This window comes from Channa argus, chromosome 19, assembly GCF_033026475.1.
Source record: "Channa argus isolate prfri chromosome 19, Channa argus male v1.0, whole genome shotgun sequence".
Taxonomy (NCBI): domain Eukaryota; kingdom Metazoa; phylum Chordata; class Actinopteri; order Anabantiformes; family Channidae; genus Channa; species Channa argus.
In genome coordinates this window covers 10,954,356-10,979,231 of record NC_090215.1, presented here as the reverse complement: position 1 = coordinate 10,979,231, position 24,876 = coordinate 10,954,356, and the positions used below count along the sequence as shown (strand labels likewise).

Genomic DNA, 24,876 nt, shown 5'->3' with positions numbered 1-24,876 from the left:
ACTCTAATCTACTCTGTGGACTATTCTCCCCTCCCTCCCCAGGAGTTTCTTTGTCTCCACTATGGCAATTTTGGAATGGAAATGTTTCTATTTAGCAATGAAAATGTCAAAAAGTAATGAAAAGATAAAAAATCAGCCTCTTGAAAGTCTTTCAAGATAACCAAGAAACCTTGATGTGTCATTTTTAGACCCACTTGGCTACACACTAAATGATTTTAGTGAAAGACTGCAGGATGTTGTCATCCATCAAATAGCAGCAAAGTGGCCATATTGGCTTCGTTTCCCCATGACACGCTGATAAGTGCTGGTTAAAACTGAGGATGGCGGCTGTGTGGCGATAACACACATCAGTAATCAGAGGAAGAACTGAAACTCTTTAACCTTGGACATATTTACTTATTTTGAATTTCTTGTTCCGTTTTTAATGTTTATGAACAGCATGTTTAAGGGAGTTAAAATGCAAGATCGAAATGAAGGTCAGCTGTTTAATGTGCTGCCCCAATTTTTATCTACTGTATAATGCAGACTCAGTAAAAAAGATCCCAAATGACCCCAAATCCCATCTGCTGCATCCTCACATAGTAATGAGGTCCTCGTTTCCTTTCTAAACAAACAGACAATTGCTGTAACTGGTGTCTATGTGGAATACAATGAACGAGACTATTCATCCATACAGCAACCAAACAATGTGTTATGTGGGAAAGCACCACATTCTGGGATCTGGGGGAACAATTTTTTGTCTGTTCTGTAGATATGGAATGCAGATTTTGTTTCATTTCAGTCTTTTAGGCATTCTGATTATTGTGCTGCTCAATATATACTGTACGTATGTGGTAAAAGAAGGACGACACTCCCTTCATAAGTATGTGCTGTGCTACAAGCTGGAAAACAAAGATTCACAAAAGAGAAAAAGTTCACTAGATACAAAAAATACATTTGTTTAATTTCAGGAAGACATTTAATAAGGCACAATCATAGTTTTGCTAAACTATTTAATATGTATAAAGATATTTCACTTTCATTTGTACATTTGAAACACTGTCATAATGAGATCCAAGTTAGATGGTGCAACATATTGATGACACAGCAACAAATATGGCAGTATTACATAACAGCCATTAGAAGCCATAAGGAAAGTCAAAGTTGTTATTTTTCATGCAATGTGGAAAGCTTTGAGTCATACAATATTTAATTTATATAACACGCATCATCAGCATTTGTTGTTGTGGCAAATACTGCACTTTACCACAGCAAATACTATGAGTAGTCAGTGAAAGAGAAGAGCTTAGGTCAGGAATCCCAAAATATAAAGACCAGCCATGTTAAGCAAGAAATTAATATCACTGAGGATAAACACGCAGTTAGAACAAGCCACTGAAATGTTTTATTTTGCTCAGACTTAGTTGGCACAGACTCAAAGGTTTTGATCCTTGACTGGTGTGACTGAGAAGAGGGTGATTGTCAGGATGGAGGTTTTCTGGCTTTCCTCATTTTCTTGAGCTTCTCTTGTCTCACAGTCTCACCTTCCAAAGAGGACAGCTCAGATATCCTTTGGATAAAGGAGTGAGGCGCTTTGACCATTGGGTCTGGATAGGACTGCTCTGTATTGCAAGAGGCTAGGAAGAAAAAGGGTAGGGGTCAGACGGGAAAACACGAGGGGGAGAGAAAAGAAATGTGTAATTTACAATAAAACATTGAGAGATGCACAGAAAATTACACAAGTGGTTCTTTGAGTATTAATACCATAAGGAATACAATTTCGAAAAAAAAAAACACTGTGGTACTTTCAGTGTCAAAGAGGAAATTTGGGCCAACAACTTAAAGTATGTCAGCAGAACCCCCACACTTGTTGATGACACATTAATGACAACAGTGACCCCTTGTCTTCAACTGACTATAATGCAGCTCAAAGGACAATTGAAAAATCCTTGTCATATTTGCTGGCAATAAATGAATGTCGGATTCTCTTTTTCACTCGCTACGCTTAAAAGGCACACTGGCCTGAGTTGTTAACACTACATCAAATAGCAGAGTTTGGGCAAAAACTGCACTGAAGTCCTGATTTCATGATCAAAGCATTGTATTAACTCACTCTTTTGATTGTCTTTAACAGTCAGTAGGTTGTGTGCTGGATAATTCACCTTAGGCCTGCAAAACAGAAGGACAGAAACAGGAGAGAAACATGAGCTTAGTAAAGATTTGGCTTGGTCAAATTTAGTTTGTGGGGTCAAACATACCCGCTGAGCTTGCAGTTCTCAGCTGAGAAGACATTTCTGCCATTGAGGCATAAAGTGGGCGGAAAGAGGATGGCTGGATTTATGTTCAATTCATATCTTTCGGGGTAGCTGGAAGAAAAAATTGAGATAATTATGAACATATGAAATGTAGAACTATTTAAAAACATCCTTTGTAAAGTAGCTGACTGCTTTGGCATTAGTCTAATGGTATTTCTATTTAGGTTTAAAAAGACCCACACATTTTATTTGAAAAGATAATTCAGAAAGCTTCTCCCATACTTCATTAAAAGGGTGTTATTTCAAAGTGAAGACAGCTTTTTTTTAAATTGCCAGCAAACTAAATTGTTCAAACAAATGAATGACTAATCGTGGTAAATATTTGTCTCATTATTGCGCCATTGTATTTTGTCTATAATCATGCACCTGTTGTCGCCAGAAAATTAAACATTAAAAGCAATCTGCATGAAAGCTTGTGTTTGTGACAAATGATGTGTGTCAAAATATTAACTCCATTGGGCTGCAGTTTTCTTTGTTCATATTCTTTTAATGTGTCATATATAAAACAGTGACTCAGTATAATTAGTGTAATCAGTGCAGCTGTCTGCAGAAATATGCTATTAACAGTACAGCCTCAACTACAGGACTGAGTGACATTAATGCACTGGTTACCCCAGGGTGAAGGGCTGCCCTGCATGGCTGTGGGAAAGCTCCTTGGAGAAGCTGAAGGGATACAGGTTGCCAGGTCTGTGCACATTATACTGTCTTGGCAGTGGAGGGATCACAGTTCTGGCCCTCTCTAACCTGGCACCTAAAAATAATGACATTCGGGCCAGTCACATCTAGCATCTTATATGAAGAGACAACATTTCCAAAACGTATATTTTAAAGTTTTTTCAACCAAACAAAAAAATACGGTAAATCTTAACTTTCAAGAACTGTATGTAATGTCCCACTTGCAGCCACTGAGCTGTCATTAAGCGTCATGACTACTCCACCTACTGGCCGTCAGGTTCCACTGCAGATACAATCCTCACATTTAACCCCTGGCCTAGATCAGTCCGTTTCAGAGTGAGAACATGCACATAATCTTCCACATATCTCCTCAACCTTAACAATGAAATGTAAACTCGTTTTATGCCTTACGTTGTTTATCATATAGAAAGTGTCTCCGGCAGATGTCCTTAACCAGGTCATTGTTCTGAGACTGCAGCTTGTCTTCTTTGACCAAGATAGGTGACCTACACATCGATTGAGGACAGAGAAATAACGTTCAAGCAGCGGCACACAAAAATCCGAAATTACATTATTTTAGTGTATTTGGTGTATAAATCAATTTAACTACTACGCGAGTTACTACAGTGTTCGGGTGGGTGACGGGGTCAACATGGGCACTGTGGTCTGGGGCAATGCTATTAGTTAGGTGGTGTTTAATGTTGTGACTGATCGTTGCCTATTTTTAGCAATTTATTGTCCAGATGTTGTGATGATAGACGAGCTGCATTGACTATAATGTATAAATAATTGGCCTTAATTGTGGCGTGAAGCTGAGGTATAAAAAAGAAAAAAAAAACAACTGCTATTTGTACATATTGTTGCCGCATCTTACCCTCCAACCACGAAGCCGCTTACCAAGGCTCGTCCATCCCTGGAAGCTGCAACACAGAAACGAACGGTTCTCAGCGCCCATTAGACACAGGGCTAACAAACCCAGTTGGTTAGCTGCATCTGAATGGCAGGTAGCACATGCGTGGACCGGTTTACTCACTGCTCAACGGCGGTATCACAGGAAATGTCCTCCTTAAATGATTGTTTGGCCTGAGCGCTGCTTGTCCTCCACCTGATCTCATTCCGAAGCTCCGGTATATTGGATATCCAGGCGCACCGGGGCCCCGCTGGCTGCAACTTGAGCTTCCCTCCGAAATTAAAGCCTTGGCGTTGACCTGGAAAGCCATCATGGTGGATGTCCTACAAACATTTTTATTACACATAACCTGACTTTAGATCAAAAACACACCTCGACATTGTCACGGAAGATTGTTTCAAACCAGTCATCCCTGAGCAGGCTGTGCATCTAAGAGCTCCCCGCTACCGAGTCACCGTGTAACCATGGAAACAGGCTTTATAGACGTACACCTACAGCACTTGGACCCGTTATCCAGCTATAGATGATCCGAGCTAACTGAGCTTATCAGATTAGCCGGTGCATTAAATCATATGCTAACTACGCAAAAACAATTATGCCTTCAATCCCAAATTATTCTACCATTCATTTCTTACTTTGTATTGTTGACGTTTGTGGGTCAGGACTTACCTAACCCTAACGCAGGGTCGGCGGTTCGATTCCTGTCTCTTTCGAACCGTGTCCAAACACGCGCATGTTCTTACATACCAATGACTGGCCACTCGTGAGGCTTTTATCAAAATCACTTTACAATGTTGCTTCTCAAATACCAATACATACACACACCGATGGCGGTGGCTGCATTGCGAGGTGCTCACCTGCCCCACCGTGAGCAACATGGGGTTGTGTTTCGCCCAAGGTCACTTCGATATATAACAAGGATGGATATGGAATCGAGCCTCTGACCCTGTGGTTCGTGGACAACTTCCTTACCTGAGTTACAGCTGTGAGCACCCTTAGCAATGAACAAACCAGAAGGGACCTCATTTATCCCCCAGGACACATTCCTGCAGCTGAAAACCCCTAGAGGTGGGCAAGATACTGAACACCAACTTCCCCCAGCGTTTTATTTTGGATCACATTAACGTTATATAAAACCTGCATTTTCTTTTCATTTTAAACCACACAGCCAACTTGGGATTTAGTGTATTGCTAAAAGACACTTCAAACGTAAACCAGAGGACATGAGGATTGTTTGTGAACAAGTCTCCATCCTGAGCACAGCTTCCACATGTGTCATTTTATTGTCATATAGGTGTATAAGAAGAATAAAGAATGTAAAGCTTTATACAAAATAAAACACATAAGACCCAAGACGTTTTTTTTCCATATTTATTTTACACTTTGAGTCCTTGGTATACCTGGGGGGGGAGGGACAAAAACATTGTTATAGATAGAGAAATCAAAAATGATGCAGTTACACTATATGTACAGGATGATGTGAAGCTTAATCAAAAGTGTGGTTTCAGACATTGTTGGCTTATTTCAGCTGGATTTCACCATTGTCGATAAGATGGGGAAAAAAGAATATGCATCATGAACCATATCTAATGAGCTGCCTGCTTTACAAAACTGTTCCTACAACTCACCAAAACTTTAGTTCATTCTCCTGATCAGTCTGTTGATCTGATCCTCCCTGTTGCCAGCATCTCCTCCTTCCACGAAGTGGGTGGTCTTCTTGTTCATACCACCACGTGGTGACGACAGCTTGAAGGGCCACAGGAAGTTATTGGCGGGTTTGAAGTTCTTTCCAACTGTGTAAATCTCATGGATGAGGTCCTCAACACAGATGATGCCGTATTTGCCTGCAGATTAAACCATCCAGTTTCAACATCTAATTGCATATCAGCTTTAATACACTTCCAAGTTGACAGGGCACATTAGGAGCTGATACTAAAGTCATGACAACTTGATTTGCTGTAGACATGTGGTTTCAGACCCAACTGGCTTAGTTTTAGTTTTTTCACCATAGTCGATAAGACGGGGAAAAAAGTGTGCATCATTAACCACATGCAGCACGTCAAAAGTACATTTTAAAATAGATGTTGTTGCAAGCAGTGCTTTGGAGCAACAAACAAACCATAGCACTACCTGGATGAGCACATTTTCTAGAGATCATTCTTCTAAGAGGCTCTATGCTGTGGCATTTAGTAATTAAATAAAGGATAAAATACATTTGTGTTTCCATACCAAGGGCCTTTTCCACCAGAGCGTTATCAGTGAGGGCAATGCGCTGTTTCCTGATCCTGCCATAGCCACGTTTGTAGATGAGCTCACGCACAGACTTCAGGTTGGGGTATCTGGAGGAACAGTAGATAATAAAAGTTATGTAATGAGCCTAAAGTGGATTAGTTATTTCGTGTTATAGCAGGTTCCTAGAATTTTTTTAAGGAGTATTTGAAAATCTAAATTTGTGTACCCATACAATTTGCGAGTTATTCCACAGGTTATTTTAAAAGGTGTAATTATTTAACACTTAATCATGAGAGCTCACATTATCACCTTTAAGCATGCAACACAAATAAGGAGACTCACATGTCTTTAATCAGCAGGAAAAGACAAAGAACCTAGTCTGGCATCACTAATTGAATACAGTAACCCACCATGTTTTGCATTTAATCAGGAGAGGGTACCAAAACATGTGGAGAGATGCTGACAAAGTGTCCTGTGATCCAGACCCTTAGACACATACCCTAAAAAGGTTTCTGACATGGCTCACAGTACTAGTGCTACAATTATGTACAACAGCTAATTGAAGTTGAGTGCAAAGTGTGGCAAAGTATAGCTGGGAAGCAATGGGGATGGCTGGGTGGAGCACAGTGGATCGAATTAGAGCCTCATGCTAGGGCTTGCTTAAGTTGCATATTGTATCTTTAAACTGTGACAAGAGGGGAAATATGCTTAAAGATATCTTCAAGTCATATTCATCAAGGTTTGCACACACTGGAATGTTACACAGTATTGACATTGCTACTCAGATTTTGCTCGTCAACCCAATAACTTATGACTTCTCGTCATAATACAAATGTGCAATAACATCCCATTAGTAAGTAGTGTTCAATGTCATGGAAAGTGGTTTCAGACAAAACTGGCTTAGTTTCAGACAGTAGTCACCATGGTCGATATGATGGGGAAAAAAGTTCAGCATCATTAACCACATTCCAGACAAACATCTTTTTAATAGTTCAGGACGACTTTAAGAACATATGTGATTTTGTTACAGATCTAATAACTGCCTTACCCCCAAGCGATGTAAGGCTCAGCAATCCTGAGCATGTTGATCGAAGCCTTGTTCAGCTTGACGAACACACCATTGAAGATCTGGCGCAGACGGAGCAGCTGAAGAACTTTGCGGACTTTGGGGCTCACACCATTGATACTTGAAAACAAATGGGGATTTTTATTAGCACATATCTGTATCCGTTTTCAGACTATTGTGAAGAGGATTGTGGTTTCAGAATTCAATTGGCTTAATTTAGAGATCTGCTTCACCACTGTCGATAAGTCGGGGAAAGAGAGCATCATCAACCACAAAACTATTAGGCATATATAGACTAATAAAAGTTGAAGTACAACATTTACATTAATTGGTTTAATATCTACTCAGAACGTAGTATGGAAATGTAACGTTTTCCAATGCATGCGTCACTAAGTTCTGATTCTAGATGATGAACATTACTTACCCTCTGATCCTGACGACATAGGCTAGTTTGGGCTCAGCTGGCACATAGTAGTTTCCAACCTTGCGCGCAGTACGAGCCAGGCGGATTTCACGTCTGTACATCTGCCTGTACTCCTTGTGGTACTTCTCAGCCCTCTTGTAGATCAGTTTCCTGGTCACTTTACGGGCCTAACACCACAACAGCAGTAATGTAACTTCACCCATACTGACATGTTAATCTACACGCTGACACGTGTGTGGGTCTAGATTCAGCTTTTTGAAAAAAATCAACAGAGAAGCGCGTAACTCAAATTTACCTTTTTCTCAGCCAACAACTTCTTGATACGTACGGCCTTCATGGCTGCGAAGGCCTTTCGCCTTTTCAAAAGGCTCTCAGGGACCGCAGGAACCTTTTTTCTGTTTTAGAAAGACAAAACATTGTGACCCTTTTAGTGAGTATAGCTACATCGTCGCGGTACTTCACAAATCTCATTTAGTGGTCTGAAACGCCTCATCCTCGCCGCTAGCTTGCTAACATTAACCGGCTTCCGTAGTGTTTTGCTGGTCCTATTAATACTAGATTGAGTGTGTATATAAAGCGATAACGACAGCAAGAGTGAACAACTTTATTCCTAGCTTTGTTTTCATTGTTACTGTAGAAAAAGCCCCTTCTTGTGTGCCCAGGAGCTCAGTAGACAGCCATGTTGTGCCCATCTACCCGGCTACACACAATAAGCATAAAGTGACCATAACAACAACAAATATCATAATCCTTTACAATACTGCGAATACTATGATCTTCGCAAGCTAAGCAATCTGTTCGAGTTATAAAATCACTAAAGATGCTTATTTTAGCACTGGATGTGCTTAGATTTTAATACTGTGGCAAACACTCACTCTGCATCCGCCATTGCGTCCACCGAGAAAGAGAAATTTCCTTTGCGCATGTGCAACATAAAGACCTTTGCGGACTGTCCTCCCAGCTGCCTGACTCGAAAGCCTTTACGAACTATGGATGGGACTTATGGCTCTTTTAGTGGACCAGGAGTCGGTTTACGGGGCATCTAATAATCACTAAAACATTTAATATATTTGAATAAGACTTGTGTCAGATTCAAACTTAAAGATCCATTTGGTTATCGGCACTAAATTACTCATATTACCAGACGTAAGTGGTCAGTGGTCTGTATTGTACAGTACTTAGGCGCATCCAGTTTCAGAGGGCAGTTCTTCTACAGATCACAGATCAAACGGTTATTGCTGCGTGTTCAAATCCTGCGCGCTGTCTTGCTTGTTGACGTACTGTATCAACACTAGAAACAATGATGAATGGAAAAGGTTTGCCCTCTTTGAGATGCTGTTAAAAAATGTAGAAATTTTTACTTGCACGATAGCATGTCCACTGATTTGACGGAATTAGTAAAATAATATTCAAATACACATAAGGCTAGTATTAAGATATTTAAGTGAAAAGGGACCTGTAAAATAAAATGGCTGCAGTGTAACACATTTTCCGTCCCAATTCATGCTACTTTTAACAGTACAAGTGCAGATACACAGAGAAGTAAACATCATTAGCACAAAAACACAGTTTTATTACTATTCAGCGTATTTTATAAGCCAAACACTGCAGCGTGCTGTGGGTCCAATAGGACAGGGTGATATAGTAGAAATCAAGGTCACAATATTGAAGAGACTGCAAGCAATGACAAATCAGACTGTGGCAAAATATGCTGCAAAATTTAAATGTTTATAATAGTATATTATTACAGTGGTTACACAGTACATGAAACAACTACATCTGTATTGTCCATAATTACCGATTTGAAGAAGCTGGACTTTGTACACACACAAAGCACAAAATTAATTTGTGACAGTACTAATTTACAACCTAGACAAACGAGAGCAAGGATTCTGTCATTGAAAACTGTTAGAATGGAGAGTCAGCAATTGGCTGAGTAAATGTAAGCTTTCTCAGGGACTGTAGTAGTTCTTTAGTACTTTTACATTACTGGAGTATTTTTATATTTTACATTACTTATATGCTTTAAGTAACACTTTATTTTATAGTGAGACATAGTGCACATAGTGAGAAGGCAGAAAAGTGGTGGTAAGGATTCCATCCAAACATAAGGCCAATCACCAAGAAGGGGTGTCACAGACTTGTAGTGAGCCTGGTTCTGCGTTGTTATATCATGTAATGAGAAAGATCACACCTCCCTGCACTAAGTCTGAGCAGTTTTTTGTCAGCAACTATAATTCTCTCATTTTTGAAGAAATGTGAAACGAGCTACCAAACTCTGCACGCTCAGGAACGTCAGCCCCAGTATTATTATTATTTTTAAAACAGCTGAAAACAACTCTTCTGCACCGTCTTATGCACTTAAATCTATTTTTTATTTTAAAAACTTCTCTTCAGCTCTTTCTTGCACTTGCATCTCATGAAGTGTAAACACTTCTTCTGGTGGGACTTTGCTTTGATGTTTTCTCCTGGCTTTGATTTTTTTTTTTTTTGCCTCATACTCCTTGTAAGTCGCTTTCGATAAAAGCCTCTGCTTAATCTAAAGGTAAATGAGACATTCATAGTATTTCTTTCATTTTCACGCTTTCGGCCAGTTTGTGGGATTTTCATGGCTTTGTTTCCTGGCTTTGATTTAGTTTTGCCTTGTACCTCACTTGTAAGTCACTTTCGATAAAAGCCTCTACTAAATGTAAAGGTCAATGAGACATTCATAGCATTTTTCCTTTTCATGCTTTTCACTTTGTGGGAGTGCCCACATGGAAAGAGAGCGGTTAATGTAATACTACTACTGCATCTGATACTAATAATTAATATAATAATATGAATAATAATAATAAGAAGAAATTCTCAAAAATAAATACCAAACGGAATTATACTCCTTCGGATAAAATAAAAAAACATAAATCCATGTGTAAACCCTCATACATGTGGTTTTGGAAGAAATTCATAGGGTTTCTCTTGCTTACATGCTCTCTGCTTCTGTACAACATGAGCAGCAAAGTCACACCAGGCCTCACACTGACACACAACCAGTAACGTTACACAGTAGATTTGTGCAGTACACTACACAGCAGTTCTGCTTTGAACAAGTCTCGACTACTTCTAAGTACTAAGTACAAGTTTACACGTTAAATGCAGGAAATAACTAAATAAAACATTCATTGTGCTTCCTATTAGGATCTGCCTCCTATGCGTTTGCTCTTTACATTACTGTACTGTACTGTCTGCTGCTTTTTCTATTTCCATTCCACAGGTGATGGTTGTGCGCACGTTGTACGGCAGAGGGAGCCATCACACCGTTCACGTCCAAAGACTGTGCGTAGTGAGGACGTTTCCTTTGCTGATCTGTCAGCTGGAGCCAGTATCTCAGAATAAAACATTTTTGCGAAACTGCAAAATTCAAGTAGTGTGATGTACAAGGTTATGGAAACAAGACATATTGTTCAAAACTATATTTAACTTTAAGGCAGAAAGCATCCGTTAAAGATGCACAATAAATTTGAATTTGAGATTCAGTCCCAAGTACCGTACCTCTATTTACACGTTGGGCTATTTTATTGTACCTTGTCTAATTTACTCTTCCTCTCTCTTCAAACAGCTTTGAATGCAAAAATCTAATAACTGCATGTGACGCACACGTGTTTACAGCAGGAACATCTAACACAGTGTTCCCCGTAAGAAGACTTCATAGGTGCAGGACTGGAAACGTGCGATTGTACAGCCCCCCAGCTGTGCCCGTTGTTGCCACTTGTGTCTGCTGTCCATCTAGGGCATTTGCTATCACATCTTCCTGAATAACGAGGCATTTGCCCATCTGTGTTGATATTTCTTAGAATACGTAGAGAATATTTCTTAGAATACTTATGAATGAAGTGCAGTAGCTATTAAACCTGTCCTGTTCAGTGCAGGACGGACATTGACCTGGATGACAGGACCCTCCTCGACAGTCTAATTGTTTGATATGCTCTGAAAATCTTAATCACAGTATTATTCATAACCAGGAATTAAGGGTTTAGAAAAAGGTTAATGTGACATTCTCTATATAAATACTTGAAATAATGAAGAAAGGGGATCTTCCTTTGACATAGTGATCAGGGGGAAAACCATCGCGACGAAGTGTTTTGTTGCGTCTATGAGGTTACATCATGCACACGCACACACACGTAGTGTATGGACCTGGCGCTTCACTCTGACAGGCGCTTAAGACTCTGTCCTATTGGAGCCAGAGTCTTAAGCTGATGGGTGGACTGAATAAATAGCGGAGTGAGATGCGGCTGAGGATGAGATGAGTGCAGGAGCAGCAGAGGAAGTGGGAGGCTCGAGTCACGGTATCTGTCCAGAACGCAGTGCGACCGTATTTTTTAGTGGCAACGGGACTCTGGCGAAGCCGCATGTGAACTCCCTTATCGCTCAGACGTTGCGCTCCTATTTGCCTTTTTTTCTCGCCACTTTTGAGTGTTTGTTGGCACTTCCTGCCTGCACTGTGTCTAAGTTTGTCGGCGTAACGCTACTTATCAGCTGCAAACAGGTTGCCAGAGGGAAACCTTCCCTGCGCGTCTTCCGCTGCTCATTTTAGTGTAGTAGTTGGAAAGCTTGGAGAAGATGATGATTATCATTGCGGAGTTCTTCGTGGTTATTCTGAAGGTGCTCTGGGCTTTTGTGACGGCCGGGGCTAAATGGGTTGTACGACCCAAGGAAAAGAGCGTGGCGGGACAGGTGTGCGTGATCACCGGCGCTGGAAGCGGCCTCGGGCGTCTCTTTGCCAAGGAGTTCGCTCGGAGACGAGCGATCCTGGTGTTATGGGACATAAACAGCCAAAGCAACGAGGAAACTGCGGAGATGGTTCGGCAGATATACCACGAACTGGACACTGATCTAACCAAAGACGGTAAGTCTGCTTTCTATGGCGCAAGTAGGTTGTCAACAGGTTTTAGGCTTGTTGTGTTTAGTGGATTTGTTCCTGCAGTGGCAAATTCTGTTTCAAGAACCTTTTATTTGTTTTTTTATTTGTTTTTTCTCTTTCATAGACAGTGCAGTTTACACTCACGGAAATGTTTCATATGACAATACACATGGTTGCTACTCCCTGCCCTTACAGAGAAATGTGCTCAGTCTTACAGTTTTAAATCATTTAAATTCTAAAAGTAGTTTCCCCCCACACACAAAATTAGGAATGTATCTTTTGTAATCTAATAACGCGCAGTAATTCAGAATGTTTAGTTACAATAACTGGACGCCTGAAAAACAGAACTCTTTCATTCATTTTAAAAATCTCTGTTCCTATCTCTCTTTTTATTCCCCCCTTTCAGGACCTGTTGGAGGGGTAGAGGAAGTCCCGCCTTTCCAGCCACAGGTCTACACCTATGTGTGTGATGTTGGAAAGCGGGAGAGTGTGTATTCTACAGCTGAGAAGGTGCGTCGAGAGGTGGGGGAGGTGGACATACTGATCAATAATGCCGGTGTTGTTTCTGGCCATCACCTTCTGGAGTGTCCTGATGAGCTGATCGAGCGCACCATGGTGGTCAACTGCCATGCACACTTCTGGGTGAGTTGATGCACAGGCAATTAATCTTGTCAACGTAGCCCAATAAATAACGCTTAAAATACAAAAAAAAAAAAAAAAAAAAAAGATTACCTAAACTGTACGTTTTAATTAAAATCTATATCTCTGCCTTTCCTTGAACACAGTGTTAACAGATTATTTACTGTGATGCCTGGTTCACAAGCATGTTTCTGCTCCAATATACATCTTATCTTATCCTTCTGTGAGCCAAACTCAAGGTTTAAGTGTGTGTTTCCACAAATGGTTGCCTTGCATGTGTCGATTTCAGCTCTGCTTATCTTCTGCCAGAGCAAAGTCACAGGTTGAGCTTCTTAAGCCTTGCTTTTGCTGCTCTTTTGCAGCCCCAATCACCGATGATCCCCATGCTATGTCAGCGCTCTCCTATCCTTTCTTGTGCACAAATCTGACTAGCGCGCTGGAATCAGGGGATTCTGTTCTGCGTGTTGGATCAGTCTCAGATCAGCTCGCCACATTTTGTTGGCAGGCGGTGATTTGTTGTATATCATATTTTACTCTGGCTCTATTCCTTGGACCTTTCAGTGTGAATACTAATCTAAAAGGCTACGTGGACTTGATGGAGTGAACGTGTTGCACTTTAAATAAACAAACTGCAGCTGTGTTAAACAGGGCAGGTGTTTTAACTGCCTGTTAGTGTTCATGGCCATGCACAGGGTTTTAGAAATACACGGGTCCAAAATCTGAGCTTGAAAAAATAGTCCTCTGATCTCCATGTACTAATTAAATTATCTGTCAAGCAGTAATTCATTAAGATCAAGTTAAATGTTGCAATGAAAAATCCATATAACCTGCTTCCTCGTGTGTGAGTGTGTCTTTCTGTTAATTTCTCTCTCCCAGTGTTTTCACTGCCAGGCCCTTTCCACATGACGCCTCACTTATCTCACCTTCCACAGTGTAATAAACATTATTTGTAAAACAATTGTGATTATGCTAGGTTTGTATTTTGTAATTCAGAGTAAGTTCTGCTGTAATACCTGGTAATTACTCTACATAGTCTAATGTGATCAGGTCAGTAAGTTTTCATATTTAACAGCACAGGGATATAATTTTAATCCTCTCCTGGATGCAGTGGACACTATCTGCTCTTCTCATCTCCATCACCTTCTTGCTTTCTCTGTCTTCTCATTTTGACCTATATCTCCTCAAATCCCCAAAGGTCAGCTTTGATAATGCTGTCTTTTCATTTTCATCTCTAGGCCTAATGAACACAGGACCAGTTCATTTCTGAAACATGTTTTTGCCTCTACGATAAACTTACAATGAGAAAGAAAACAGGGGAACCATGTATTAACATTTTTCTACCCTTTTCACAAAACTTTTGTTGAAAGATTAACAGCGTGGCCTTGGGTGGAAGGGATGCTGAATCAATTCAAGTGAAACAAACCAGCTGATTAACAGCCAATCTTTAACAGAGCAGGACACCAAAGATATTTGTATGAGGATATGAGTATAAAGACAATAGGCTACATTCACAGCTAAAGGGCATTGGCATTGAACTACAGTCGGTCTCAACAAAACTTTCTAGTTAACTGTATCTGCTTCAGTGGATTCAGCGGTCTGTCCAGTTTTTTTGACAAAATCATAGAACTACCACAATGACAAGATCACTCACTCCACCCACGATGAAGCAACAAAGGTATCATGAGAAAGCTGCTTATCTCAAAGTAATACAATATTACTACACTTACTATAATATGCAATATTATTTTTAGGCGAGTTTGATATCCCCCCCCCCCGGTTATGGGTACAGTCATGTGTGGCTTTTTTGGAACTGGGAAAAGACAGTGGCTGCAGTTTGCAAAGGCAATCAAAAATTCTGTAAGGAGAGAACCTGTACTGATGGGATCGAGTCTCCTCTAATCCTAAACCAGTATTAAGACTTTATTGCGTAGTTTAGTTACTGTCGCCTGCTTTGCACTATTGTAATGCCTGTGCACAAATTGGTTTACAGGCCTGCTGTGGAGTAAATTGCAAAGATTGGGACAGTGTCCATCGTCTGGTTACATGGCTCTGAATTGACCATTTCATCTTTGATTGTATTTGTCACAATATATTAAGCAATGTGTCAAGTGAAGCGGATGATGTTCAATTTCAGTCTGTGGCCTCCAGCTCTTCTTTTATGGACATGTGCATTCTCAATGATGCCATGAAACCACAGTGATTTGAAGCTCCCTAATTGAGCGTGAAGATTTCTTGTGTTGTCAGTCAGACAGGTTGTGCATTTCCTCCTAATGGAGGCTCCATTCAACTATTCATGTGCCTCTGTGTTCTTTTACGTCCACGATTTGGAGGCAGGATCCAGTGGTTGGGTGGCAGATTTGGATTCTTAATAGGGGTTTGAGCAGATGAAAGAGGAACTTGATGAATGGTGACAACCAAAATGGAGGATGTGGTTCATTAAAGACACAAGCTAGATGAATAGCGCTTAGAGTAACAGGGGCCTGTCTACTTTTCTGTCTTACACAAACATGGTATAGTTGCATGCAGGTGGTATGTTATACAAACCTTTGATTTAGCTTGTATCTTTTTGAACAATGGGTTTATAAATTGCGGTTTATCACTCAACAAATACTGTCTGGGGGCTAGTCATGCACAGTTTTATGTAGAGTCTTTCTTTTTTGTGGTAAAATGCTTTGAAAGAATTCCACACAGTGCTGACACAGGAATATTACAAATGACAAAACTGTCAGTTTCACCTCGGGGGGGGGCATTCAGAACTTCTGTTTTGATTTACAATACAGGAACAAGTTTGGTTGATTCATAATTTCTGATACTGCCATTCAGCTTTTCATTACTCATGTTATGCTGTAAACTTGAATGGTGGCGCTTTTTTTCTTTTTGTGTTCAGGTATCTCAGCTTATGCAGAGTGATTGCTTCGCAAAATATAGTAACTTTGTACATTCGGAAAAAACATCACATGTATTGTCGACCCACAACTTCTCCACCTCCTCTCCTTGTTTCCAGCCACTTGGAGAAATATCTCGCACACCTAGTTTCAAGTCAAGTCAAGCTTTATTGTCAGTTCTTCCACATCTACAGTACATGCATACAGGGAACTGAAATTGTGTTTCTCTCGGATCCATGGTGCGTACAGATAATACCAACAGTGGAGCCTAAAATCTGGATTATATAAAAATATAGAGCAACATGACAGCAGTTTCAAAGCTTTTTATTTCAAGCAGAGTGTAGAAGTAGCAAATCGAAAGGGTTTCAATAGATTTTTTATTTTGTGCAACTTCTCACTTGTAGGACAGACAGACAGAGACAGACTCAGCTCAGACTCCACGCTTCCGCTGTCCTCCTTCCACAGGCCTCTCTGACTCCTCCCAACTTGATTTGGAGGCAGTGGGTGCAGCTGCATGCGAGTCAGAAGCCAGCTCTGTTCATCCATTGCTCACACACACACACACACTCACATACACAGAGTTATGATTCAGTCCTTTGCTCTCTTTTGATGAGGCAGGCAGTAATCACGATAAATTTGGATGACGCTTCAATTAGTCCAGCTGGCTGTTTGTGATGTTTTAGCGTCAGTGCAATGACTGCATACCCTGCCGTGGTACGTCTAAAAACTGTGTCAGAAGAGTTTGTTTGAGGATTAGCACGTCTAGTGGAATGACATGAAAGGAAATTGTCTCAGCATCTTGAGCGAGTTATCCAACAGGTGGTTTATGAACAATAAGCAGCTTGTGGAAATCCTACCTCTCTTGTGCGACGACATGAAAGCTCAGAGCGCTCGACATTGACATGGCGGGAAAAGAGCAGAAGAAAGCAAAGCGGAAAGGAAGGCAGTGCCGTCCCATCCGCAGGCAAGGCGAGAGGGTAATGGTAAGCTGCTGCTGACCCACTTTATCTGACAATTGGTTTCTTGTCTGTGGATCAGCTTGACAAGATGCCAGGCGACAGGAGCCAAGTTCCGCAGGCTGCATTCCTGCTATAGCCAGAGAAAGGAAGCAGCCAGGCAGAAGGGTCCTACTTGATTGGTTTTATAGGGGGCCCTCCTGAGGACTCTTGCACCTGTACCCCTCAGAGGAGCTACCCGTGACTTCCCCCACATATCTGTTATATCTAGAACGATGGAATTTGGGCTTCAACTAATATTATTTTGAGTAATAAATTGATACCACTACTTCCTTGGACTCCTAAAGTGGTTACTTTATACATAAATGGAAAACCATTATGGCTTTTGTGGTTTATTCAGCTGTAGCACCACAACATGACCAACTTGCACCAAGTATCAACTATAAACAGTAAACTCAACCCACTCTAATTCCCCAAACTGCTGTAGGACCAAACGAGAGCTTGAACTCAGGCATTTTACTTTCTCTTCTCCATTCTCTTGTCCAGGAACAAGTCGGTCCAATTAAACAGACATCTGGTCGTATGCAAAGGCCAATATTTTGTTCATATTCCTCTTGGTCAGACGCTAGCACTAATGCAGCCTGACACCCCAGCTGCAAGAAACTTGTGTGACTCCTGGAGGCATGCACCAATTAGGGGGTGCAGCGGGCAGGGTACCCCCACATAGGCCAAGGAGGCCTGGCTGTGTCAGTGGGTAATTTAGTGGAACAAGGGAGCGTTGAGACCCAATTATGGCAGCTCAGTAAGACACGAGCCCCTGGTTGCCTTCACACATTTTGTGTCGGAGAGGTCAGCGCGGGTCATACCCACATGCCAGAGCTGCAGTGAGAAGCGGGACATCACAAGAGGGTGGGAGAGAGATGGGACAGTTGGTCACGTTTAGCCCTGTCCTCCAGCTGAAGGAACCAGCATTTCTATTCCACCAGTTCCCCTTATTTTTCCGACCACTCAGCAAAAATGTCCAGTTGAGTCTAAGTGCTGGCTGTAGTTGCCGAGTATTGTGCCAGATCAAGTCATTCCCTGCTCTCTGAAAGTTGCTGTGGGAGTGGGAAACTGGCTCATGTCAGGTATGGGCATATCTTGAGTTAATGCTGCATTTGCACGCAACCTCCCCCCCCCCCCCCCCCCCCCCCCCAAACCACTGCCATTCTGGCTCGCAGAAGCCATTCTCAGCTTTTGCCCAGGCCTCATGTTTTCTTGCTCCCTCTCATTGGGCCCCATCATTTGATGAGCTGAATATTGCACCAACTTGAAAATCTGTGTCCTGAAAAAGAGCAGATGTTTGGAGCTCAGTCAGTTGATTTATACTGTACCTGGCTATATCACGCACCAAGCAGATGAAGTCATCCTCTTAACTTTCTATGTGAAAAATTGACTTATTACAAGTTTTATTAGCTTTACAAAACAAGGACAAAAACCATCTACAACAGAGTTAAAGTCTCTCATAGAAGCAGAAATAAGCTAGTCCAATGCAGTTAATCTCTGGATGCACTATTAGCAAGGTTTTCTCCTCCCTTCCCAGTGGTTTCATGGCAGTACAACCTGGTACCATTCTCCCTCTGGCTCCGTGCTCCCCTCCAGCAAATGTTTACAGATGAGGTTGAATATGACCAGGCTCACATACTGTACCGACCAATAAAACGGTTTCAATTTATGAACACAGCATTATTGCAAAGTAGAAATGAAAATGCCAAATCTAGTCTCAGAATTGGTTACAAAAAATTAGGTGTTTACTTTATCCACTGTATCCATCAGTGATTGGGTATCTCAAATTAAATTTTTAAAATAACTCTCTGCTTGTACAACAACCATTTTATCAGCTAATTCTTTCAGCACTATCATGACTCTCATGTTGTAATATAAAGGTGCTCTCTGCTTTGTTGACAAGCCAAGTGCCCTTTAAAAAATGTTGCAGCCACATTTATTGTCATTCACTTTTGCAGTGCATTTCTGACTTGAATAGCCAACTCAGTGCCGCTAACAAAAGGCCTGCTGGTGGTTCGTAGACCTCCTAGTGGGAGAGTGATTGGTCAGTTCCTATCACTGCTGTCACATGTCACACCTGCTCATTGGCTCATGCTGTGACCAGGGCAGCTCCAGAGTCAGCAGACGGACAGAATGTGGAATGGAACCCTCAGTTAATCAACTGTTCGTTAAATCTCCTTGTTTCAATCTCCCTCCCGGTGTTCCTTTTCTCACCACCTCGGTGTCACTGGATGGGCCAAGTGGAACCACTAGGCTCCCACGTGGCTCTCTGGTGAAACTCTTTCATCTCAGAGCTCGTCCTGCTACCGATTGTTCAGCTCGCCGCTGCTTGGGCAGGGTGCACGGCTGCGGGTAGATGATAGGCTGTAATGTATCAAGGGAAGTGTTGAGTGAACATTGGTGTTGTCACCAACTCTTTAGAGGCAGGCCCAACGATGGGCACCAGATCTGCGTGGGAAAAGAACTGATTGCGCAGGCAGCACCCACTTCATTCCTGATGGGTCACTGATTACCTGTAGAGGAGAAGACTCTCAGCCTTGTCTTTCCCCAATATTTGACTCCTGCCACAATAGAAAAACTTGAACTTTAATAGGTAGTGTTCTACATTAAAATGCTGCAACTCCAGTGCTCAGCCCAGCATTTTTTGTGTGTGTGTCTGTTATGAATTCCCATTCTGATGCCTCGCTCTGCATCACCATGGAGAGGAGGGGAAACAAGAAGGAGGCAGAGAGGATCAAAGGGCTTTGGCACAGACAAACTGCACAAGTGGACTAACCTCCCCCCCCCTTTTTTTTTTTTCTTTGCTTTTCTGTTCTTCCCCCAGACCACCAAGGCGTTTCTCCCCAAGATGCTGGAGCTGAATCATGGTCACATTGTAACAGTTGCCAGCTCCCTGGGTTTATTCAGCACAGCTGGAGTGGAGGTTAGTATCATACACAACAACACATGCACATCCCATCATTCCCACCATCCAAAACCAGTGATTCTCTCAAAAGCAGTCAGCGTGCCAGGAATGACACTGGGCTGGGGGAGGTTAGGCCCCCTTTCTCTAGTTGTCCTTCAACCCGTTAAATTAAGGGACACAGATGAGCATTGGGGAGCCTCTTATAGATTTGTCTATCTGCAGCAGTTGGGTGGGGGGACTTTGGTGCTGAGGCCAAAATAAGATGACAGCTCCACAAGAGACAGAGACATCTTCATCAGTGCTGTGAACAGCGTGGTGCTTAGTATTCCGCTCACGGCAACATACACTTTTGGTTTTCCTTCCTATAGTTTTTTTTTCTTCTTCCCAAATGTTTCTTTTTGTCATTCAATGCATATTACACATATTTATATGCAAATACACAAAGGAAGTTAACTGATTGTCCTTAGATGTTGAAAATTTGATCTAGTTAGATCAAGAATGATGTTCTAATAGTTCTTTGCCCTTGTTTTATAGCTTTTATTGTACAATTATTCATCAGTTCATTAGTGAACCATGTTTTTAGCCTATTGTGCTTCCTGCAAATGTGTTCAATGTGATTTTAGAGATCAAACCTTTACCTATAATATGGGCACAATCAAATCTCCTTATCCACTTGCTGTGGCCCTTTTTATTTATGTAAACTCCTATGGCGAAGCACATCAAAACCTTCCCTCCGTGTCGAGAAGTCTCCTGATGCACAGGAGAAGAATGATAATGAAACCATAGAACAGCGGCCAGGCTCGCTCTGGTTTTGTGGCTGTATCATTAACAGCAAGGGGGGACCGCTGTGCCTGAGAGGCATGTTTGAGAATGTTCTCTTTGGTCCCTGGGTGTGGGCAGGGACAGAGCTTTACAGTGCTAACCTGTTCTCTCTTTATTCTCTTAGGATTATTGCGCCAGTAAGTTTGGTGCCATTGGTTTCCACGAGTCACTGAGCCATGAGCTGAAGGCCTCTGAGAAGGATGGCATCAACATGACTCTGGTGTGCCCTTACCTAGTCGACACGGGAATGTTCAAAGGCTGCAGGATAAGGTTAGCTTCAGTGCACACTGGACAATGTAACTGTTTGCTAGTGCATCACTTAAACAGAAAAGTAGCACCTGGCATGAGTTGGTCTTCTGTCATTTTTACCACATAAAATTGCATCACAAACACTTGTTGAACTTCAAAGCAGCAGCTGACGGGTTGTGTTTTGTTGCGCACATTATAAAGTCACTTGTATTAGTAGGCACTCTATTTAAACATAGAGGGCGACTTTCCCAGGGAAAACCTCACCACCAGGTGCACCTGGGCTGAGCCCCTGCCCTCTGCTGCTGCAGTCCTTTGTTTCATGGTTACAGTTAACAGGTGGCATGTCCTTTGGCTTCACTTTGTAGCAATCACTATTACTGTGTACAAGAACTGTTTACCGCCTTTATTCTTAGTTTGACTATAATCTAATGTAATTATTGCTACTTTAAGGTGGATTTCAACATTGAACTAATAAAAGTAAATTAAAAGTAAATTAGCTCTCAGCCTGCTTTCTTCTCCTTGATCTCATTATAAAATGGCTTTTCTAACAAAGTTTAACCAGCTTTAATCAAGGTGCATTTAGTGTTTCTGACTTTTCAGCTGCCAAATGTAACCAAATGGGTATTGTACTCACCAGGAAGGAGATTGAGCCTTTTCTGCCTCCCTTGAAGCCAGAGTTCTGTGTGAAACAGGCCATGAGAGCCATCCTCACTGACCAGCCCATGATCTGTACACCTCGGATTGTCTACATGGTTAACTTTATGAAAAGGTGAGCAGTCTCTTCTCTCGTAAGAATATTACACCCTGTACATGAACCCCCTCAATGATCAATGGGAACTCTGTAAACTGTACTGGAGTAGTTGATCTTCTTTCTCTTTGCAGCATCCTCCCCTTTGAGGCCATAGTGTGCATGTACCGGTTCCTAGGTGCAGACAAGTGTATGTATCCCTTCCTAGCTCAAAGAAAGGAGGCCATGAACAACAATGAGGCAAAAAATGGAATCTAGGGGACACTCATTGCACCATGAACAGGGTTATACCTGCAAGCATGAGGAAACAACCACTGAGAATTAAAATGGGGAAGAAAGAAAACAAGACTGACTTTAGACTGGTGCACTTGCATTGAGCAAATGCAAAGGTTTACCATATTGTTCCTCTGGAACAAGGAAAGCTGTGTACTACACAAGGATTTATTTGACTTTGTTTTTGTCTTTTTTTAAGTTTGTTAAAAAAAATCTATATACTGTGTCACTAGTTTTGAAATCATACAGAAAAGGTATCAAATTATATTTACATATTGTAGTCACCAGCCTTAGTGTCATTGTGAAAATATACAGTATGTTACTGTACAAACAGTAAGACTATTTTTCCACTTTTTATTTTGTTTTTGTAGACATGCACTGTAATTTCAGATTTTATTTTATTTTTTTCTTTGTCTGCCAGCTCTCCCATAAGAGGCTCTTTTCAATCAGGAAATTGGTTTGCATTGGTTAACACAGCTCTGATTAAAGCTTGGGGTAATTTTTCAATAGTAAAGTAAGATAAAAATGTTACAGTAATTACATTTTGCCATATTTGTGCCACAAACATGTAGCATATGTTTCTAATGCACATTCTAAATGAGACATTTACTGGCCAGATTGTGGCTGACTTAAATATTTCCACTTTAATGGGGCTCAACCATGTCTCGTAATGAAAGTGAGGAAGGGAGTCAATGTCCTGGGTTGAACTAAGATTGTGACACTTTCAGAATGTACTGCTTTGGGAGAAACCAACAGGAAGTGCATTTTTTATTTCTCACATTACAAGATTGGATGTGTTGATATTGTAAATTTATGTTACCAATATTATTTGTTATGGAGAAAAAAAAAAGCTGTAACTGCAGGTGACAGCAATCCCAATAATGACGTGTGACAGAAATGTATTAAAGACAATATCTTCCTATCACTCTTTCTAAAGTAACACTTTAACTGTCCTGTCCACTGTCCACTATGTCCAGTTAAAGTGAAATGTAAATGTTTGAATGTTGTGAATACCCCAGTATCCCAAAATGACTCTCCACCATATTTGATAGATAAATATTTTATATAACTTTGGGATGAGTTTTTGAATTTCAACTACATTCCAATAGGCATCATTCCTTCAGTGTCAGTAATGAGCCTAAATTCTCTACCTCTTCATTTTTTGCCTTTTTTTTTTTTTTGACAGTATAACTTTTTTTTTTTTCTGAAGACTGCTCCATAGCAGAGCAAATGTGGTTCCAGTGTTTAGCGTCTATACCTAACTTAAATTAATAAAGTGATTTAGATTATTACATGGTCTGTCATTTTTACTTTGATTGCCAGCATGTGAATTCTCAACTGGAGTTTAGCCTCTCCTCCTGCCTGTACAGCCACACTTTCTCGTAATCTTCAAAATTAAAATGGACACATTGCTGATGACCCGCCCATTCATCTGTTTTGACCTATATCACTGTCACCTATATCACTCCTGCATTGAGCCACACTGAGTCAGATGACTGCCCTTTAGATATGGGTGTTGGCAGATGAAGACATGAGTAATTTGTAAGTAAATACTATACTGTATGTACACAACAAGCAGATGTGACCTTTTGAAAGAAAAGATCACCCAAATGCTTGTAATAATCATGCATACTCAGAGTGAGGTGTCACACACAACCCACTAAGAAGGAAAGCGGATACAAAAACTGTCATGTTCTGAGTTAACAGTGAGTCAGCTGTTAATTTTATTTCATTCTACTAAATATAGTACAAGAATAAGTCAGAGCTTTGGTGGCCTACATGGCAGGCACTTCATGGGTTAACTGTTCTGGCAACTGTCTGCACTGCTGAAAAATCTGGGAGCAACAACAATGAAATTCCTCCCTTTTCTACTGGAGTTGTTATGTAGCTGACCCTGACCTTTTACTTCCTCAAAGAAAAGCAAGAACAAAAAAGCTACATTTCCTAATTGGTGCCAGCGAAGTATCACAATAAGATGTCATGAGCTAGATGTGGATTCACATGCTCAATCTGCTGAGCTGATTGTACTGTGAACTTGTCATTAAAAAGACTACAACATATGAATATCCAAATATTGTTAATGTGACAGCTGGACACATGATGTGTCAAACTTTACTGTAAAGTTCTTTAAGCACAATTGATTGCAAATCTTGTTCTCTTACAAAGGTAAAATTGATATTTTAGGAAAATGGCTTCTGTAGGTAAATGTGAAACAACCAGTACATTGAAGTGGTCAAACATCCATGTGATGTAACATTAAGTGAAACATATTTTTGCAGAGCCTATTTATTTATTCAAGAAGCTTCCTAAATATACAAGGGAATTGATCATTTAAATGTAAAAAAACTCAGTGTTTTTGGTGTCTGGCCTTTGCCATGTCTTGTCTGATCTCAGACCTTCACCTACCACTGCCTTTACTCCAGTGAGTACAAGGTCAGTCCTACAGCCCAAACACAGCAAACGCAGAGCTCCAAGATTTTAAATGCTGATTCAGACATGTCTCAAATAAGCAGACTTCTTCACGGATGATACGTGTTGGAATTGATCTAATTCCCAGATCTAATAAAGTTTTACCTTCAAAAATCTTTAAGCTGTTGAATTCCCCCCCCCCACACACACACACACACACGTATCTGTGAGATAGGAGACACTCATCTCTCCACAGAACAAATTGATTATCCGGCAAGTAACAGAGACTACACCAATCCTCCAGATAGTTTGATTGTTCATCGTCCTTAATGCATTACAGTGATGCGTGGAGCTGTGAGCTTCAGCCTGCAGCCTGCAGTGTTACTGTGCTGTGACTAATCAGGGCTGGATAAAGTTGCTCAGTGGCAGTTTGGTTCTAAT

The 24,876-nt window shown here is 41.1% G+C and overlaps 3 protein-coding genes and 3 non-coding genes across 10 annotated transcripts; 1 reads left to right on the top strand and 5 right to left on the bottom strand.

Annotated features, from left to right (window-relative positions):
* Positions 1 to 975: 975 nt before the first annotated feature.
* si:ch211-171b20.3 (uncharacterized) lies at positions 976 to 5,110 on the bottom strand. Of its 5 annotated transcripts, none has more exons than XM_067486721.1 (8): positions 4,852 to 4,870; positions 4,003 to 4,202; positions 3,844 to 3,889; positions 3,381 to 3,475; positions 2,907 to 3,045; positions 2,238 to 2,345; positions 2,093 to 2,148; positions 976 to 1,616 (listed from the first exon to the last, which is right to left on the bottom strand). In XM_067486721.1, the coding sequence occupies exons 2-8, from the start codon at positions 4,190 to 4,192 to the stop codon at positions 1,462 to 1,464; spliced, it is 789 nt and encodes a 262-aa protein (XP_067342822.1). In that variant the 5' UTR covers positions 4,193 to 4,202; positions 4,852 to 4,870; the 3' UTR covers positions 976 to 1,461. The 5 variants fall into 5 exon arrangements, with proteins under 5 accessions (XP_067342822.1, XP_067342819.1, XP_067342820.1 ...); XM_067486718.1 differs by lacking the exon at positions 4,852 to 4,870 and adding an exon at positions 4,549 to 4,742; XM_067486719.1 differs by lacking the exon at positions 3,844 to 3,889 and having other exon boundaries at positions 4,852 to 5,110.
* A 122-nt stretch (positions 5,111 to 5,232) lies between these two features.
* rpl7 (ribosomal protein L7) lies at positions 5,233 to 8,625 on the bottom strand. The gene is made up of 7 exons (XM_067486723.1): positions 8,477 to 8,625; positions 7,897 to 7,996; positions 7,602 to 7,768; positions 7,160 to 7,297; positions 6,109 to 6,218; positions 5,508 to 5,723; positions 5,233 to 5,279 (listed from the first exon to the last, which is right to left on the bottom strand). The coding sequence occupies exons 1-6, from the start codon at positions 8,533 to 8,535 to the stop codon at positions 5,515 to 5,517; spliced, it is 783 nt and encodes a 260-aa protein (XP_067342824.1). The 5' UTR covers positions 8,536 to 8,625; the 3' UTR covers positions 5,233 to 5,279; positions 5,508 to 5,514.
* LOC137105106 (small nucleolar SNORD12/SNORD106) lies at positions 5,375 to 5,466 on the bottom strand. The gene has a single exon (XR_010911775.1). It is a non-coding gene; the product is annotated as a small nucleolar SNORD12/SNORD106 (small nucleolar RNA).
* On the bottom strand, positions 5,843 to 5,931 carry LOC137105105 (small nucleolar SNORD12/SNORD106). The gene has a single exon (XR_010911774.1). It is a non-coding gene; the product is annotated as a small nucleolar SNORD12/SNORD106 (small nucleolar RNA).
* Positions 6,988 to 7,079, bottom strand: LOC137105104 (small nucleolar SNORD12/SNORD106). The gene has a single exon (XR_010911773.1). It is a non-coding gene; the product is annotated as a small nucleolar SNORD12/SNORD106 (small nucleolar RNA).
* A 3,206-nt stretch (positions 8,626 to 11,831) lies between the features above and the next one.
* rdh10a (retinol dehydrogenase 10a) lies at positions 11,832 to 23,318 on the top strand. The gene is made up of 6 exons (XM_067485334.1): positions 11,832 to 12,489; positions 12,911 to 13,146; positions 19,854 to 19,952; positions 20,881 to 21,026; positions 21,643 to 21,774; positions 21,888 to 23,318. Exons 1-6 carry the CDS (start codon positions 12,204 to 12,206, stop codon positions 22,009 to 22,011), a joined length of 1,023 nt encoding a protein of 340 aa, XP_067341435.1. The 5' UTR covers positions 11,832 to 12,203; the 3' UTR covers positions 22,012 to 23,318.
* Positions 23,319 to 24,876: the final 1,558 nt, after the last annotated feature.